The sequence below is a fragment of the Aedes aegypti genome, chromosome 2 (assembly GCF_002204515.2).
Source record: "Aedes aegypti strain LVP_AGWG chromosome 2, AaegL5.0 Primary Assembly, whole genome shotgun sequence".
Classification (NCBI taxonomy): Eukaryota; Metazoa; Arthropoda; class Insecta; order Diptera; family Culicidae; genus Aedes; species Aedes aegypti.
The window spans coordinates 217983762-218003036 of NC_035108.1; the positions used below are offsets into that span (position 1 = coordinate 217983762).

At 35.1% G+C, this 19275-nt stretch overlaps 2 protein-coding genes across 4 annotated transcripts in view; one reads left to right on the forward strand and one right to left on the reverse strand.

Moving 5' to 3' along the window:
• Positions 1 to 19275, forward strand: part of LOC5575621 (oxysterol-binding protein-related protein 9) — a 251354-nt gene that overhangs the window by 159681 nt on the left and 72398 nt on the right. Inside the window, exons 2-7 of one of the 2 annotated variants that reach the window (XM_021844001.1) lie at positions 11842 to 11970; positions 12031 to 12261; positions 12394 to 12471; positions 12533 to 12583; positions 13930 to 14011; positions 14131 to 14238. In XM_021844001.1, the coding sequence (XP_021699693.1) occupies positions 11842 to 11970; positions 12031 to 12261; positions 12394 to 12471; positions 12533 to 12583; positions 13930 to 14011; positions 14131 to 14238 (679 nt within the window). The remainder of the gene's footprint in view (positions 1 to 11841; positions 11971 to 12030; positions 12262 to 12393; positions 12472 to 12532; positions 12584 to 13929; positions 14012 to 14130; positions 14239 to 19275) is intronic. The other variant, XM_021844002.1, reaches the window with a different exon arrangement.
• Positions 829 to 14046, reverse strand: LOC5575620 (elongation of very long chain fatty acids protein 7). Of its 2 annotated transcripts, none has more exons than XM_001662058.2 (7): positions 13917 to 14046; positions 2028 to 2072; positions 1870 to 1966; positions 1721 to 1814; positions 1419 to 1662; positions 1220 to 1362; positions 829 to 1150 (listed from the first exon to the last, which is right to left on the reverse strand). In XM_001662058.2, the coding sequence occupies exons 2-7, from the start codon at positions 2062 to 2064 to the stop codon at positions 983 to 985; spliced, it is 783 nt and encodes a 260-aa protein (XP_001662108.1). In that variant the 5' UTR covers positions 2065 to 2072; positions 13917 to 14046; the 3' UTR covers positions 829 to 982. The 2 variants fall into 2 exon arrangements, with proteins under 2 accessions (XP_001662108.1, XP_021699696.1); XM_021844004.1 differs by lacking the exon at positions 13917 to 14046 and adding an exon at positions 13412 to 13523.

Below are 19275 nucleotides of genomic sequence, written 5' to 3' on the forward strand. Positions count from 1 at the left end.
TGTGTACCATCCCTTATTCGAGGCTGGAATTTTGTACATCTAATATCGCATATTGGGTGAAAAGTCTGAAAATAATTCTGATGGAAATTTCATTGCTACTACATTACTAGCCTCTTGTATAATCTCAATGCGACTGTTTTGCGGTTACAATTACCTATTTTGTCAGCTTGGTATTTTTTCGAATTTGCAAGAACAATCTCACAGATTTCAGTAAGTTTATTATAAGTAAGTAATTACTAATATAGTAGTATATTTATAGTAGTAAGTCTTTATCATTGGAAGGCTCTCCATGGTATTTACTCGAAATTGGCAAAAATGTCGAATGTGACAAATATGCAGTTATGAGCAGTATACTCCAGATTAGGGTTCCTAGTATAGGGATCGGTAAAATAAAATGAAATATTAAAAAATACAGGTGCTGAAATTCAAGTTTTGTCTGAGGTGGTGGACCACATTGATTTAAATCATCGTTGATCGTTTTATAGGAAATTCGAAAAAGTTGCAGATGTATTGTGTAATATTGTATGTGATAGTATAAATTAAGAATAGAAAACACTCTTTTTTATTTTTTTTTTACTATTTAATTTTATATTATCCTACAAAACTTCGTTCTATAAGGAAACAATCACAAACAATTAATTGAAGAACCTAATTTAGTTTTATATTTATTGCTTATTATTCGTTGTATTCATCATCACTTTGTCAATTACAAGCCACTAGCCTAACAGAATCTAAGTATCAATAATGAAAATAGTATACCTATCGCTCAACGAAGTAAGGCAATTCAAGCGTGCTGTGTTAATTGCAGTGCCAGTATTTTTGTATTCATCTCTTAAGTCCTTGTTTAAAACGAGCCTATTACGATCTTACTATCAATTTCATTTATCACAGTTTCATCTTTGTTGTTGAAACCTCCAGCACCTCTGGGTCAACTAAATTCTCTTCAGCCCAGCCGTACTAACTTGATTGCATATGTAACGTTCTACTTATCTTTGCATTGTTTCCTGTCATAGGATTTCTTATAAAAATTGCTAAAAAGATAGATAAGAACAAACACGTTCGGGATGTACATGGCGAGAAATGGTTTGCATGTCTTGCAGCCTGGTTGCAAACCAAACAAGTTGTTCGTCGTCAACAGCACGAATTGAATCTGCAAAATATTGCGATGGGGGATTAATTACACAAGGTCATGGATAATAACTATTAACTAAGTACTCACCAACTGCATACTGGTGATATACCGTTTAACCTTACCGGCTACGTACTTAAAAATGGCCACATCATATGCTGATATGAAATAGTATGAGTACATTATGATATGAATTATCGAATTGGCTACTATTGAAAATACTAGCATACTGCCTGAAATTTGAAGGATTATTAGAAGGATATTTTTTGTTAAATTGAAATTTCTTTACCTCCAACGTATTTGCAAAATATGTAGGCGATAAAAAAGGTACTGATATGATGATACACGTGAAGAAAGGAAACCTGATTTTGCTTCTTCCGTAACACGAACAGAATTGTCTCCAGCAACTCCACAAATTTAATGAAAAGTATATACCACGTAACTTCGGCCATCATCACAGCTTTTGGATTATTGGAATAATCCGTTTCATAGCACCGATAAAAATAATCAGGCGTCCATCCGGCTTGCAAGCACTACAATTGATAAAATTCTTGAAAATGTACCCGACATGTCCAGCAACAGAGCTCTTACCTTCACTACCACCATAATGCAATATCCTACTTGAAACAGATTGTAAAAGCCTAGGAAAGTCTTCATCTTGTATGGTTCTCGATTTTCCATGTACCTAAAAGTGGGTCAGTCTATACAATTGGATTTGACCATTTTCACGCAACTTATACTTAGGAACTATGAAGTATACCAAAGAGAGGTAGATGACGATGACACCTAACATAGGGAATGGAGAACCTGCGAGGAACCAGTTGTGTGTTCGAGGATCTATGCAAAAAAAACATGATGTACAATCGTTGTTTTAGAGATCAAACCCATAGTTCATTACCTGCATTTTCCCAGATGTAATAATTGTACAGTTCCATGTTATCACCTGCAAATAATGGAAAATTATTATTTTTTACAGAATTGCATGAGTTGTGGAATATTAATGTGTCTAAATAAGGCATTGAACTTTAAATGTGCCTACATGAGGTTAATACGACCTACACGGCGCACTTTGCGATCGCGATAGCAGGAAGTACTTCCTTTGTACGTGTTTTTTTCGGCAGCAAATCATAGAATGTTACCACTAAATACGATACCATTACCCTAGCTAGCGAAGAATGATATGAATAACTGAACGTACCCTGAACTCGATTAATTTACGAAATATTTAGGGATACTTGAACTGAAAATAATGTTTTATAACTAATGTTCAGATATCAGTATCAACATAAGGACTGTTCATTTTATAAAGTGGACACCTTGTACATGCAACATCTTTTTAATTTTTCAATGAAATCGCAATCGGTTTTCTGTACATCGTTCGACTAATGTTATACAATGTTGTGGCAATAAAAAATCACCAAAATAATTAAATTTCACACTAATAAGGTACAACGTTTAGAACGGTCGATTTTTGAAGGTTATCAAAATTAATGATTATTATAAATGGGCTGAAAAATTCAACAACCTATATTTTTTTATTTTCAAATACACACTCAATCTGTTCGGTAAAAATAACTGGGTTTTGGAACTACCGAAAAAGTCAGTAAACTAAAAAAAATGTCAGAAATCGAAAAACAGAGATTTTTCACTGAAATTTTGCAAAGAGCTTTCTTTTTATATCATATATCGATAAAAAATAAAACATGGTGAAATTTGCTTTTCATTTAGGCGTGGCGACAGTTTTCATTTTACTGACTTTTTCGGTAGTTCCAAAACCCAGTGAAATTTTACCGACTCCAGTAGTTTAATCCAAGTGTGTAAGTCTTGTTCTTCGAAAGCATTATCTATCAGAAGCCTGTTAAAAGATATCAAGTTATTTTTGGAGCAACAATTTTCCAGATATCATAAAAACATTTTTTCAACGACTTTTGTAGAGAAAAATATTTAAAATTTAAATAGAACTGACATGAGTAGAATTTTAAGGTTTAAAGTACGTCCTGACGGAAGCAATAATATAGTATTAATATGAAAAATAACCCACGCCTTCATAGAGTTGCTTATTTAGTCCCCACGTCATATTTTAAGCACAATAGAAAAACAAATGCTTTATTTTCAGGAGAGCTCTCAAAGCACAATGACAAGCATCAAAATTGGGAACACTGCTTTAATGAAATCGAATTTATTTTCCATGTCTTCTTCTTCTTCTTTCTGGCATTGCGTCCCCACTGGGACAGAGCCTGCTTCTCAGATTAGTGTTCTTATGAGAACTTCCACAGTTATCAACTAAGAGCTTAGTGTGCCAATGACCATTTTTGCATGAAAAGATCCTCGACCGGTGGGATTCGAACCCACGACCTTCGGCTTGGTCTTGCTGATTAGCTGCGCGTTTACCGCTACGGCTATCTGGGCCCCATTATTTTCCATGTATCATATTCAAAATGTGTTATTCTGAGATTACCTATCAAAATATTCGGGGAAACCCGATTACAGTTTGCTGTAGATCGTTAAATATGCGTAAACGATTTTAAAAGTATGGGATTTTTAAATAAAACGACCATAAACAGTAAAATTTGTACCTAAGAATGCGATTAAATGAGTTTTAGCTCTCTTTTATACAAATATAGTTTCTTTAATAATCTAAACCAATTTTAAACACGCTTTTCACATTACTTTTTTGCTGGGAGTAAAAGGATGGTGTATCATCAAATTTGGCCTTAAGGAATGAATCACCAAAGTGACCTAGTCTTAGAGAATGGTGGAATATTATTGATGTTTTTAAAGCTCTACCTTCAGTAGAATAGTGAAGGATACCAACATACAATTTGTTCATAAAAAATAGGATTTTTTTCATGCGAAAAATAATGCCTAACTTTGGCGAACAGATTTTCTTAAAAGTTTTTGAAACAACTATTTAGTTCTTAAACCAAAATCATTTTGTAAGTTTTTATATTTTCATAACATTATAGAATAGTAGTTTAACGATGCACAGAAAATCGATTACGATTTTATCAATAAATAAAAAAAGATATAGCATAAACAAAGTGTCCACTTTATAATATGAACAGTCCTTATTTGATTACCCTTTGAAAATATCATCTGATGAGCTTCATTGCCGAACGACTGCCATTGTCATTTTTTTAGGATATTTGTGAGTGCTTGTAGCGTGAGTTCAATTTCCGCTTTAGACGAAGAAAATTTTCGCAGCAGGTTTTTTTTTAGAGAAATGGTTTCTGTAAGTATCTGAGAAAGTTTATATTTTCTATTGAAAGTCTCCAAAGTCTCTCTACAGAAAATATTTAAGTTCTGGGCTGAATAATAAGATATATTATCGGTTAGGCTCTCTAGACTGGAAAAAGGCTGCTGATTCGATTGGTGGCGATCCGCTCTCTGGGTACCGTTTTGATTCATATTACAGACACTTAATGCCTCAGTGAACTATAACTCACAAAAAAGCAAGTAAAATAAATCACTACGTATGATTCCTCCCGGTTATCGAATCTTCAATCCCTTTAACTTTCGAATGGTGAGTGAAGATTTCGATTCCGAAACATGAATAATTTTAAATAAATAGAAATGTGTGGACTTTACATGATTCTCATACCGGACGCTTCCTTATTTTTGCCTCATATTCCGGACACTTCGATTCGAATTCCGGACAGGTCAAAAAATCATAAATAGAAAAGTCAAATCATCAAATGAAATCGATAAACAACTAAAGAGACGCCTAAGGAAGTTAGGCATTATACATTTTAATAGATATCTATGGAAAATGCTCATTAAAACGAGCCTTGAAAGTGAGAATTTTTGATCGACAAAAACTGAAACATTTCGTGTGAAATGTTTCCCATACTAAGTAGAGTGTCCGTAATATGAATCAAAACGGTAGTTAAGATCCGAGAACAGCCTCGTAGAAGAATCCTGAAGTAAATTCTGGTTTATCAGGAATTCCTATAATAGTTTCACGTGGACGATTGTTAGAAATTTTTAAATGATTTTTTTGGGATTTTTTTCAGGAATACTTCAAAGACACCTCCAAAGACCCTAAAAATTCCTCATAAAAATTCTCAGCTGATGTTTAAATGAATTCCTTCAGAAAAGCCATCGGTAGTTTATTCCGAGAAATCCTCCAGGAACTCTTCCGGTTTGCTACTATTCCCTAAATAACTTATTTGGTCGAAAAGTTTATGATACTTATAATTGTCTAATATCTTAGGTTTCAAAGTGTTGAAAACTCGCAAGTTTGATTATATGCAGCATTCAGCATTCACTATTTAATTCTCGATTTTTTGTACAAACTGCTTTCGGAATTTTGGAAATTAGTGTTTGTTAGAGATCGACCAAAGATTTACTTTTTTCTTAGAGTAGGAGAATCAGTATTCGCGCTGCAACGATTTTTCAAATTATAAAAGACAATTTATTGACCGTTCAGTTCCTAACTGTTCACGACCGTTTGAAACAGTCGTCGTCTGAAACGGTCGGTGAAACAGTCGCTGTCAGATTTGGCAGCAACAATGAGCGAGAAAGCTTTCGCGCGCAAATGTGCACCTCTACTCTTTCAAGTAGAGCAACAAGGACAGCAGGGTGGGCGTCGGATCAGATTTCCAAATCAGCTGTTGTTGACACTCAGCTGCCGACTGCACGGCTCGAAAAATGAGGGGTGGTTGAATGGAATGTTTATAGAAGTATCTTGCACTAAACAAAATTCAGCTCGTTATATATGTTTCTCATGCTCAAAATTCAGGTTCAATTAAAAAATTCAATAAGTGCCAATAGTTTATTATACGTAAGGTATGTATAGTTATCATAACAATGTGTTTCAACAACATTGGCAACATAATTTGATTTGGATGGAATACATTGAGATTCTCCTCGATTCCCGACGACTGTTCCCAACAGTCTCATAAATAGCCGGGATAATCCAACATTCAAGTGAATATACAATACACCGTTTTCAGCACACAGGCTGCACAGACTGAACGATCACTAACATTAGGCAACGGACAACACGAAACACCCAGTAGCACAGCGATGAATTTTTCGTTTGACGAAAAGTTTTCACCGACTGGAGCGGGAATCGAACCCACACCCCGTGGCACAATACGCCTAGACGACTGACGCCGCTAACCGCAAGGCCACGAAGCCCACAAATCATTACATTTTGGAATATAGTAAAGAGAATTGATCTAATCTTGACCCTGTCAGGTGGTTTGGCTCGGCAGTCTTATTTAAAAATCAAGCAAACTAAATTCTACTCACTCCTACGATTCGGCCCTTTCCTCAGATATAAAACGATAATTTCGGTAAGTCTCAATCCAGGACCGAAACGATCGCTTGATTTTTTAAATAAGACTGTCGAGCCAAACCACCTGACACGTTCAATAAATTTTTGAATATGGAAATTCTCACAATTGAAGACATTTGGGACGGTTTATACAAGATAATGCAAAATAATACCAATCCAATTTGTATTGGATTAAGATTGGATTTGGATTTGGGTTGGATTTGCATTGGATTTGGATTGGATTTGGAATGGATTTGGATTGGATTTGGATTGGATTTGGATTGGATTTGGATTGGATTTGGATTGGATTTGGATTGGATTTGGATTGGATTTGGATTGGATTTGGATTGGATTTGGATTGGATTTGGATTGGATTTGGATTGGATTTGGATTGGATTTGGATTGGATTTGGATTGGATTTGGATTGGATTTGGATTGGATTTGGATTGGATTGGATTGGATTGGATTTGGATTGGATTTGATTGGATTTGGATTGGATTGGATTTGGATTGGATTGGATTGGATTTGGATTGGAATTTGGATTGGATTTGGATTGGATTTGGATTGGATTTGGATTGGATTTGGATTGGATTTGGATTGGATTTGGATTGGATTTGGATTGGATTGGATTGGATTTGGATTGGATTTGGATTTGGATTGGATTTGGATTGGATTGGATTGGATTTGGATTGGATTTGGATTGGATTTGGATTGGATTTGGATTGGATTTGGATTGGATTTGGATTGGATTTGGATTGGATTTGGATTGGATTTGGATTGGATTTGGATTGGATTTGGATTGGATTTGGATTGGATTTGGATTGGATTGGATTGGATTGGATTTGGATTGGATTTGGATTGGATTTGGATTGGATTTGGATTGGATTGGATTTGGATTGGATTTGGATTGGATTTGGATTGGATTTGGATTGGATTTGGATTGGATTTGGATTGGATTTGGATTGGATTTGGATTGGATTTGGATTGGATTTGGATTGGATTTGGATTGGATTTGGATTGGATTTGGATTGGATTTGGATTGGATTTGGATTGGATTTGGATTGGATTTGGATTGGATTTGGATTGGATTTGGATTGGATTTGGATTTGGATTGGATTTGGATTGGATTTGGATTGGATTTGGATTGGATTTGGATTGGATTTGGATTGGATTTGGATTGGATTTGGATTGGATTTGGATTGGATTTGGATTGGATTTGGATTGGATTTGGATTGGATTTGGATTGGATTTGGATTGGATTTGGATTGGATTTGGATTGGATTTGGATTGGATTTGGATTGGATTTGGATTTGGATTGGATTTGGATTGGATTTGGATTGGATTTGGATTGGATTTGGATTGGATTTGGATTGGATTTGGATTGGATTTGGATTGGATTTGGATTGGATTTGGATTGGATTTGGATTGGATTTGGATTGGATTTGGATTGGATTTGGATTGGATTTGGATTGGATTTGGATTGGATTTGGATTGGATTTGGATTGGATTTGGTTTGGATTTGGTTTGGATTTGGATTGGATTTGGATTTAGCTTGGATTTGGATTTAGCTTGGATTTGGATTGGATTTGGATTGGATTTGGATTTGGATTGGATTTGGATTGGATTTGGATTGGATTTGGATTGGATTTGGATTGGATTTGGATTGGATTTGGATTGGATTTGGATTGGATTTGGATTGGATTTGGATTGGATTTGGATTGGATTTGGATTGGATTTGGATTGGATTTGGATTGGATTTGGATTGGATTTGGATTGGATTTGAATTGGATTTGGATTTTGATTTGGATTGGATTTGGATTTGGATTTGGATTTGGATTTGGATTTGGATTTGGATTTGGATTTGGATTGGATTTGTGGATTGGATTTGTGGATTGGATTTGTGGATTGGATTTGTGGATTGGATTTGTGTATTGGATTTGTGGATTGGATTTGGTTTGGATTTGGATTGGATTTGGATTTAGCTTGGATTTGGATTGGATTTGGATTGAATTTGGATTGGATTAGATCGAACTCATTATTTATTTAAAATTTCATTTCATTCATCATTCCATGTCAAAACGATCAGTCACAGAATTCGACCATCGTCGATTTGCAATAAATGTTGCACTTATTCTTGTTTTAGTACCATGACACCACAGTTATGGATCAAATAGTGTGGAGTACAACCTATAAAATTCAAAAAAACGACATGGAAAACGTAAAATTATAGTTTAAAAGCACGAAATGGATCATCTCAAATTGGAACTTCGGTAAGTAAACTGTTTTGAGTGTAATATTTACATAGGATTGCATAAAGATTAAAAATTGTATCGGTTTCTAAAAACCATATTATGGATCAATTTTCATATTATGGATCAAATTGTGACATATTACGGATCAGTGCGCAAAATCAAGAGATTTTCAACTCATCGCATCTCTATTGCATGATTTGGCAAAAGTTAACAATGTGTCACATATTACTGCAAAAAATAGCAATGTTAGAGCTGGAAACAAGGATAAAATGCCATTTTTGTGATACTGCATTGTAGTAACTGAGGCATACACTGTTTTTGCTCCACACAGTATTGCACCCATTTTAGTCTGCTAAAACTGAAATTTACAAACCTTGATGTTTTATTAGTTTTATCCTTAGTGCTATTGTCTGAAAATGTCGAATCCAATGCTTAAAGTGGCAGAAATCCACATTCTTTGGAAGTGATCCATAATCGTGGCAAACAATCATTTCCTGGTCCATATTATGGATCACTAGTTAGAAGTGCTAATATTCGGTATTTAGAATCAACAATCAAGAAAATAACACATGAATTTTCTCACCTGTGGGAGCTTATGAATGTTGACGGCACTTCTTACGGAAAACGACCATATAATGATAGCTGTGTGGTACCAACTAAATATTTGTCAAATACACCGTTATTTAGCGGTTGAATGTTGTGCTTAACATTACAAATGGTAGAAAACAAATAGTATAATATAGGAAAAATATGTTTTACGTCTACGTTTGTGTTTTGAGCGAGTTATCCGATGTTGAACGCCAAAGTGATCCGTCACTGTGGGTGATCCGTAACTGTGTGGGCATGGTACAATAAGTGTATTCCATAGAAAAAACGATCATTTTGATTCTAGAATAACTTCTGAAAATGGCTTATAAGTTATGCACGCAATTTATTTTAAAAATTATAGCTCAGAAACTGTTCATTTAAGAGAAAAACGTTCGATGAAAAAGTTGAAGTGAACCGTTTGGGCTACATAAATAACATATACACTGAAAAAATATTTAATTTTCTATCATAATAAAATCTAAAATAAAATTTATATTTTAAATTACACAATTGCAGTTTTGAACATATTTAAGAAAAGGGGGGTTTGAAAAAGTGTTTTTTTTTGTGTTTGCTGATCATTTTTTTTTCTTGTTAAGACCCTGTACTGTTCCTAGAAATAATTTCTGGCTACGCTACCGCATCATATAGATAAAACAACGAAAAAAGATAATATTTAAGTTCTTTTATCGAAGATTTCATTATTTTTTTCAGTGTTTCGATTATCCGGAGTGAAAAGTCGAAATAATCTCTATTTTATTTATATCTATCTCTATTTTTTCTATGGGAAACACTTATTCTACCTTAACGAAAACATGTGCAAAATTCAACCTAAATCGAAGACTATCGTGCACGATTTCTAATAATTTCAGCTCATTCTGGATTTAATTCGTCTTCTACCTTACTATTTATAGTACTTATTGTACTGAACCAACTGCAATTCAATAATAAATCTTTGAGCTGTCAATGGAATATCTTTGAGTAAAATAAACCGAATTAAGTACTATACCATTTAGTTTCACTAGAGTTTGTATTTTTTGACGGATAAATGTGTGCGCAGAAAAAATGTTTTTATTTTTATCATGAAAAAAAAATTAAATTTTATATTACAAAAAAAAAACATTTTGAAATTTAAGGATACAAACTCTAGTGGAAATAAATGCTATTAAAATCGGGTTTCATTTACTTTAAATTTTAATGAAGGGAAATTTACGATAATAATGCTCCACCTGTTTACTATGCCCCGCCTACCCCTAGATCTCAACGTGAAACTGGTAATCATTCCAAGTTGGGACATTTAGATGAGATTGCCATTGTGATTGCTGAAAACATCTGTCATCATATCAATTTTTGTATGTGATTTTTAGGGACAATGGAATTTCGTGATTACGCGGAAGCCGTGAAATTCATGAAATCCGTCGAAATGCAGCGAAATTCGTTTAAATCTTGATAATTCGTATGAAAATCGCTGTCAATTTTTTGCCTAAAATTGTGTATTTATGTTGGAGTCAAGGTTCCACCAACAATTTCCGAATCATTTAGTTTTAGTTTCATGTTACATTCGTCATTATTCTTAGACACACGCTTGAGTTTACCAGGCTTGATAATACTCCTCAACTTCACCAGAGTTCGCTAACATACTCTAGAGCAGCGTGTTGTATTTCCCTCATTGTGAGGGAGCAAAAAACTACTGAGCTTAGAGGCAACGAAAAATGAGCGGAGAAGATGCGACACAAAACACAACAGAGGAAAATTCCATAAAAAGAGTGCCATCACAACTCTGCGAGGCGTGTTTTGTTTAGGCAGGTCACTTAATAGTGTGAGCAAAGGTGAGCATAGCAACAATAGAGAAAGAGTATCACTCTTATTTGGATCGTTAGAGAAAAACCTCAAAATCGCCTAATTTTTGCATCGCAGAGGAGTTTCCATCAAACCTGGAGATTACACATTCAAAACATACTTTCACTGAAAGTATGCATTTGAGTGTAGAACTATACAAAAAGTATGATACCGCAACAAAGCCGCGAAATCACAAGAATTTTGTCGCGATTTTTCATCGTCTTTAGTGATTGTAAATGAGTGTATGTTTTATAGATATATTTATATTGCTGATATTCCCAACACTTCAATTAACTTCTGAGCAGTTGCAACTTCAGCCATGACCATGAGCACCTCGCTTGTACTGAGTATATCAAGCAGAATACAGAATAGCCTGTATTTATCAGTTCTGGAACTCATTTGAAGTCTCTCTGAAAAATTCAAATTTTCATGAATCAGAGAACTATGCTTTGATGAGCGTTACAATTTCTTTAAAGTTCTGAAATTTCCATCGATGTTTGACGAATTTCAAGTTCAGCCAACGTGAAAACGTGTCTACTTTAAGTAGTAAAGTTTATGTCGACGACAAGATCTACAAGACTAAGGTCCATTGCTTACACATCATTGGATTCCGAGTTATTTCACCTTAACGCCAATTCAACTAGCAAATATAATCTCTAAAAATAATAAAATTACCAAGAAGAAAATATCATCAGCAATATCGCAAACAGCTAAAAAGTCAACTAATCATCTCACTTTCTTAATTTCCTCAACAGTCGAAAGAAAAAATGATGAAAGGTGTTCGCCGAGGATGTGTGCGATTAAAAGGAGCCGTAATCGGAATAGACGATCAGGATGTGAACACATTCACCATAACTGTAGATCACAAAACGTTCCATTTCCAGGTAAGTCCGAATCAACAACTTAATAATATCACCATAACCCTACATTATCCATATCAACAGGCTAGAGACGCAGACGAACGCGAGAAATGGGTTCGCCGGCTGGAGGACACCATTCTTCGGCACGCCAACCGAAGTCGAGCCCTCTGGGATCAACAGTACAGCGGTGGAAGCAGTAATTATTCCCACGGTACTCCAGGATCCAGTACAAAACGCACCAACAATTTGGCGTTGTTCGACAAGAAAGTAAGCGAAGCGGACGCTTATTTGCAACTCATGATCGAACAAACAACGGTAAGGATCAGGTTCATGATAGGTTTACTCCGCCCATAAACGCATGTCAGTACCATGTTTGTTGGGTTTCAATTATGCGTTTATTGACAGTTTAAAGAACATTGAATGATTTTTTTGACAAATTCGTTCCAGAAAATTGATAACAGGATACAATCGTTAGGTGAATGTGAAGAAGCTCAAAAACTGAAAACAATCTATGAACACGCAGATGTAAGTATTACCTTGATTTAATATTCAATTGGAAGTTAATGACTTCAATCTTTTATTCTAGGCAATGCTTGAGAACATTAAGCATTCGATAGTGTTACTCCAGATAACGAAGGTAATTACACCATTTGATGCCATTCATGTTCTCGCATAACGTGTGATCTCGAGATCTGAGAGTCATTGGTAACTAAGTGTGTAGCTCTTTGTTTTCATTAAAATGAATGGATCAAGATGAAAACTGTCACCACTGAAAGACAAAGGAGGATCTTCTTTTCATCGTAGCATTGTTAAATAACATATAAGTCTTTTCGTTTGTTCAGTAGCAACAAGCTACACACTTGGTTATCACTAACTTTTAGTAGGTACGAGATCATAAATTATGCCGACTGACAATACTTCTAATAATATTTAAGCTAAGATGGTGATATTTTGCTTGATTCACAAATGTAATTATGCTAATTAACTCAAGAGCAATTGCCCACTCAACCACCACCAATAACCCATCTTCGCGCTTTTTTACAACAGGCAATTTTTTTTCAGGCTGCGTGTACGCAGCACACGTTGCCACCTGTCTATTAATAAGTTTCATGAACCATAAATTTCAAATTCGCACATTCGAGAAACTAATTCAACTGTTAAAATGAAGTGTAATAAGAAAGCTGTCATGTTGAAAGCACTCTTTGTTACTTGAAAATATAAGACATTTCAAGATCATTAAACAGTATTATTTATTTGATGTGATTTTTCTTTAAAAAAAAAATGCTTAATGCAATGTAACGAAATTTCCTCTGCTTGCTTTATCAATAATCTTAATCAAATTGATAACATTCTCATCCTTTTGTTGGCTTTTTAGATAAAATTGTTTTTTGTAGGCATCACTTATTTACAACATATAACAATAACGCTTTACATCACGGTTGATGTATAGAAAGTGTACGATTACCGTATTTTTTAAACACGGCGAGATATTTGCAGATTCTTCAATGTTTATTTTTTTAACTGCACTAAATTCGTATTACCATCTACCAGTCACTGTCTCAAACTGCTCTATTAGAAACGGTAAAGTCACTTTGAGTTCTAACCAAAAATCTGTGCCGCAATCCGCATATATAGTGTATAGTTGCGGAGTTGACTGCCCCAAGTGTTTGACTGCAAATATCATTACACGCCTCTTCTCCCCCTCGTCACTTGCCGGTCGCTAGGTCGACAAAGTACAGACTTTTAACCGATACATAAGAACATATCGCTCCGAGACACAGACTAAGCTAGTTGAAAACTCACGCGAAGCGCGAAAGAGATATTAAAACAAGTCATGTACCACTTTCGGGTCTTTGCCAATGTTTGAATTGATTTTTCCGCCACGACACCGATCGGCTCGTACGCAAGCTAATCGCCATGCAAATACCTACACTAATAATTAATCACCTGGTTATTTTTTCTTTTCCCACCTGCTTTCCACAGAACACAGCGAATCCAATCAACGGTATCTATCAGGGCCCGATTGTTAGCAAATCGGAAACGGAAACCGAAACCAGTGATACCGGTAAGTACTGCTCCTCGTGCAGGATTTTCTTCTTCCCTATGTGTGTATGCAGAGAAACTTTTGGTAATTTACATATCTTGGGCCTGGTTCCTCTATGCTCCTCTATCCAATAAAAACAGACTTATTGTCCGTCCCAACACCCGGCTTGGTGCAGACTGGCATAGAAGTGGGCTCCGAATGCAGAGAAAACCGGCGTCGCAGCAATATCACACATTCCTCAATTGCTGGTATGTTTTCCCACTCATTTTCTCTCCAGTTTTTCCTAATAACACCGCTATTCACGTGTGCGTGCGATGACGTGGGATAGTGCAAAAAATGCTCAAATCAACATTTGTCCTATAAATGTAATTCGCTTTGTTTGTAGAGGGTTGCAAAATACAAACAAAGGGGATTTTCCTTTCGCAGTGCTCACCGTATGTTGTAGGATCTTTACTCCATACTAGAAAACATTGACAGTGTCTCGTGAAATTGTCTATTTGATGTATATTTTTATTTATTTTCCAAAGTTGTGTTTTCACGTAACTTTGACTTTTTTTTTGTAGTAGGGGGTGTTTCTCCAGTACCGGACAGCACAAAATACCGGACACCGTCGAAAAATTGAAAAATCATGATTCAATCAAGATGATGTATTAGAAGAAAAGGAAGCTATTATGGAGAGTAATGTTTGCGTAGAACACTACATCCATGAAACATGCATGTTTATTTTGGAAAAACTGAAATGTTTAAATTGATAAAAAGTTGATGTATCGCATCAAGTTTGAACTCAATTTATAATTATTTTTTAATATGGAAAAATAATTTGGGTCTTGCAAGCATAATGGAAAGCCAACATAATTTGAAACTAAGAATGTATATTTTACTATATTTGAACTAAATATGACCAAACTACAATGTTTGTCTAGCACCTCCTGTCCCCCAGTTCCAGACAGCTTCATGTGTTTCAAAAGACATCAATTTTTCATGGATTTCTTCGATTCTGGTATCACAGATGCAATAAAAATACTAAGAATGAAAATTCTGAACAACACGCGAAATTTTTTATCATAAATGAAAGAGGTTTAGGGGCCTTCCTTATCCGAGTTCTTAGAGTCCGCGGCTACAAAGCAAAGTCACGCTGAAGCTGTCTGGGTTCGAGTCCCGGTCGGTCCAGGATCTCTTCGTAATAGAATAGAAGAAAGCACCTAGGTCATAACTGTGTGCTCATTGCATAAGCTGAGAAGCAGGCTTTGCCCCAGTGAGGACGTAATGCCAAGAAAAAGCAGAAAAAGGTTTTTCGATGGACAGACTAAGTAAAACTCAAATTACTCTTGTGAATGTTGCAAATGCTTCTCCTGGAATATAAACATTAACTGATGTAAAACTTCACAGAATTTGAGTCATTTCCAGATCGTGTCCGGTATTGGGGGTAACATTTTAAGATTGGTCAATTTGGTACTAAAATACATCATCAAAAAGCAATCCCAAAATTAATAATCATTTTTAAATTTTTTTGTGCTCTACAAAAATGATAATACTTTTTTATCATAAATGGACACTACCGTATATAATCAATAGTTTTTGAATCATGAATTTAGCGGCTTAGGTGTCCAGTAGTGTTTTAAATATATTTTTATTTTTTTTTTTTGTTCTCGCACTGTCAAGGCTATTATTTTTTGAACTTTTCTATCACTTTTTTACTGGATGTTTTGAATCAAAGTATAATGACCTATTGCGGATTGTTTTAGCACACTACTTTAGTTGCTGAACACACAAACCTGCCTTGAATAGCAAGTCAGTCCCATCTCCATTTTTGTCAAAATTAAGTTGATATCAGTTTTCAACACATCTTCCTATGATCTTTCAGTTGCATTAGCGAGAAATCATATTTTGTTCGGCAAAATCAGGAAAAAACACCAAGTAAAATTGTCCCATAATGAAAAGTAATCGCATATCAGTGGCACTATAAATTTCCGCACTTTGAAACTAAAAAAAGAATCATATTTTGGTTATCTCTACATTTTACTCGTAGAGATATAGGAATCAAAACATGTTACCATCTTCTAGAATCTTTTAAATATTCGTATGGAAAATGAGTTTCTAAGCTTTTCCATCAATTTTTTCAATGCCTAAGCTTTTCAATCAATTTTTTCAATGCCTACTTTTTACAGATGGCACTGACTTGCGATTCACGGCAGAACAAATCTTGAAAACATTCCTTTATTTTTAAAAGGTATATATTGCTGTGTGCGTTTGAAATGCAAATATCAAATGTGGGAACACCAAACGCGGTAAGATTTTTCACGCGTTGTCAAAATAGTAGTTTACGGAACAAGATGCAGAATGACGATTTTTACAGCACGAGTGGTAAATTTATCCTACGAGGCTTGCCGAGTGGGATAATTACGACGAGTGCTGTAAAAATCGAGTTCTGCAACGAGTTACGTACATTTTTTGCAATTTCGTTGAAGACCAATTCAGGGCATTAGAAATTATATCGGAATGCATTCACCATTATTTTACAATTTCTGAAAAATTGTTGTGTAATGATTCATTACGCAACTCAAAACAGTTGCGTAATGAAAAAGCGTTGCGTAATGAATCATTACAGCACTGATTTCAGTTGCGTAATGGCTATTCCCACACTGCATACTTCAGTGCAGGAAAGTAGGCCGTTTCATGTCAGATTTATGTGATGAAAAACAGCCTATTACGATGAGAAATTGCAAAAATAGATTTTTCTTGCTGGGTAGCGGTGATTTATACAATCGTTGCTAGGTGTCCTTTGATTGTTTTGTTTTACCACATTTGGAGGACGTTTTGTCAAGATTTGCATCTCAAATGCAAACAGCAATATTATATATTATCGAAAAAACCGGGAAAAAAGCGGGAATTTCAAAATGGAAATTTAGTGGCCACCCTGTCAGGGTGTCCATCCATCCGGGAAATCTGGGAGAAGCGGGAAAACCCCGGGAATCACAAATGACCGGGAAAAATACAGGAAATACCCGGGAATTTTATCAGCCCCTCGATGAATTTTAGGCTGACAAAATCGGAACATTTGACTTTTGTTCATTTTTATCATTTTTTTACGTGTAAATATTGGCATATAGACCGCGTAACAAACAATATAGTCCTTAAAAGGGGGGGGGGGATAAAATCAACACAAATTACGAAGGAGGTAAGACCTACTAAATTTTAAAAATAAAATAGACAAATTTAAAATGTTTAGAGCATATTTAGCAAAAGTACAAAAACTATTTTCAAATTATTTGAAATCTTGTGCATATGTTATGTCCAGTAAGGTATTTAAAACCTAGCTGGGGTTCCTAGAATACGGTTCTAGAAGTATTTCAGTCGAGGCGTTGTCCATAACATCACGCTCTTCAGAAAAGAGGAAGTCAGCGAAACGTGACGATCCATGCCAAATTTTTGAAGTCTTTTATATGGAGTAGTAGATTTTGAACAGCCTTAATTTTGCGTGACGTAATTTATGGACGCTCCCTGACGTCAAAAATTATCATATGGGATCAGTTTCCATACAAATAAGGTAAAATATGGTCGGGGCCCACATAGCCGTAGCGGTAAACGCGCAGCTATTCAGCATGACCATGCTGAGGGTCGTGGGTTCGAATCCCGCTGGTCGAGGATCTTTTCGTAAAGGAAATTTTCTCGATTCCCAGGGCATAGAGTATCTTCGTACCTGCCACACGATTATACACATGCACAAATGGTCAATCGGCAAAGAAAGCTCTCAGTTAATAACTGTGGAAGTGCTCATAAAAGAACACTAATCTAAGAAGCAGGCCCTGTCCCAGTTGGGACGTAACACCAGATAGAAGAATGACGAAAAATATTATATTCTGAATAGGCTGACAAAATCGGGTCAGCACTGTATAAACATAAGACTACTGCTTTGTTTAAATTTCTAGTGCTATGGGCGAAACAAGATTTTTTTCAGGATGTGCCGACTGCCTTTCACTCGTACTTCACCTCATAACTAGCTAAGGTACAGTGGGGGAAGTGTATCAGTGGGGTAAGTGGATCCTTTGTCCGTATTAAGCATAAATACTTGAATATGTTGAATGTTTTTGCTCCATTGCTTCGTTTTAGGTTATATTATTACGTCCACACTGATACTATTGCAAAACTGGTACTACACGTACACTAACACAAGCAAACTTGTTAGTTGCAAAAATTAATTAATTTCAAAATTGTTTTCCATCAATCAAAAATCCATTGTACCTCTGTCTAGAATCAAATACTATTATTTTTTTCAACACAAAGTGAGCATTTCAGTTCTAAACGAATGAATCACAATGAAAAATATGTGATTTTTCCAAATAAATACAGATATATTACACATGGTACACTTACCCCTAGCTTAAATTTGTCAAATTGACCAGAGATATTTTGAATTAATCCACCTAAGTTTTTTTTTAACTTTTCTGGTATAAAAAAATATTAAAAAAATATAATTTTAAACTCTCACGAAACTTTTTGTTGTTTATCTAAGCTAAGTTGCAAAAGAGCAAAATATACTTATTCTTCAGTTGAAAGCATATTATCGTACCTTATTTTACCATATAAATTATTCTAGACAGATGATACAAACAAATTAAATTCATGAATAGAATAAAAAGATTTCAGTTTGTTATTCAAAAATAAATGTAATTAATATTTTCAAACTACGAGTGTTTTTCGAAAACATCGTTAGGAATGATCCCCCACGGTACCTTATCTCTACCAATGGTTAATATCTTTGAAACATTTTTAGAAGGGTACTTGAGTATTCCTCACAAGGTTCTTAATGAGTAACGTTTTAGATTTTCAGTTAAATCCACGGGAAAATTTCAATGAGGTTTTTGCTGGAATCCTAACGGGAATCGAACCGATAGTTGACCAGGTTTTTAAAGGTCTTTCTGGAAGATCACTGAAATTGTTATTACCAGATTGTTAATCAAATTTCTAGTGGATTTTAGAAAAGATACTTGGCTGATTATGCTTGAAATTCCTAGTAGATTCATGGACGTTAGCGAATAGCCAATTCTCGACGGATTGCTTTTGTTTTAGTTTGAATAGGATCGTCTGGATGTCTAGTTTTTTAAGGACTATTTCAATTCTTGGAATTCTCCACCAGTTCGGAGTTATAACGGTGAGTCACTGGGTCTAGTCAGGTAAAATAACCATGCAACTTCATTTTCAATCAACTTTTACCCAACTTATTACAATAAACATGACTTCATTTCCATTCGTTTTTATAGTTACGACGTCTGTCATGTGAGCAC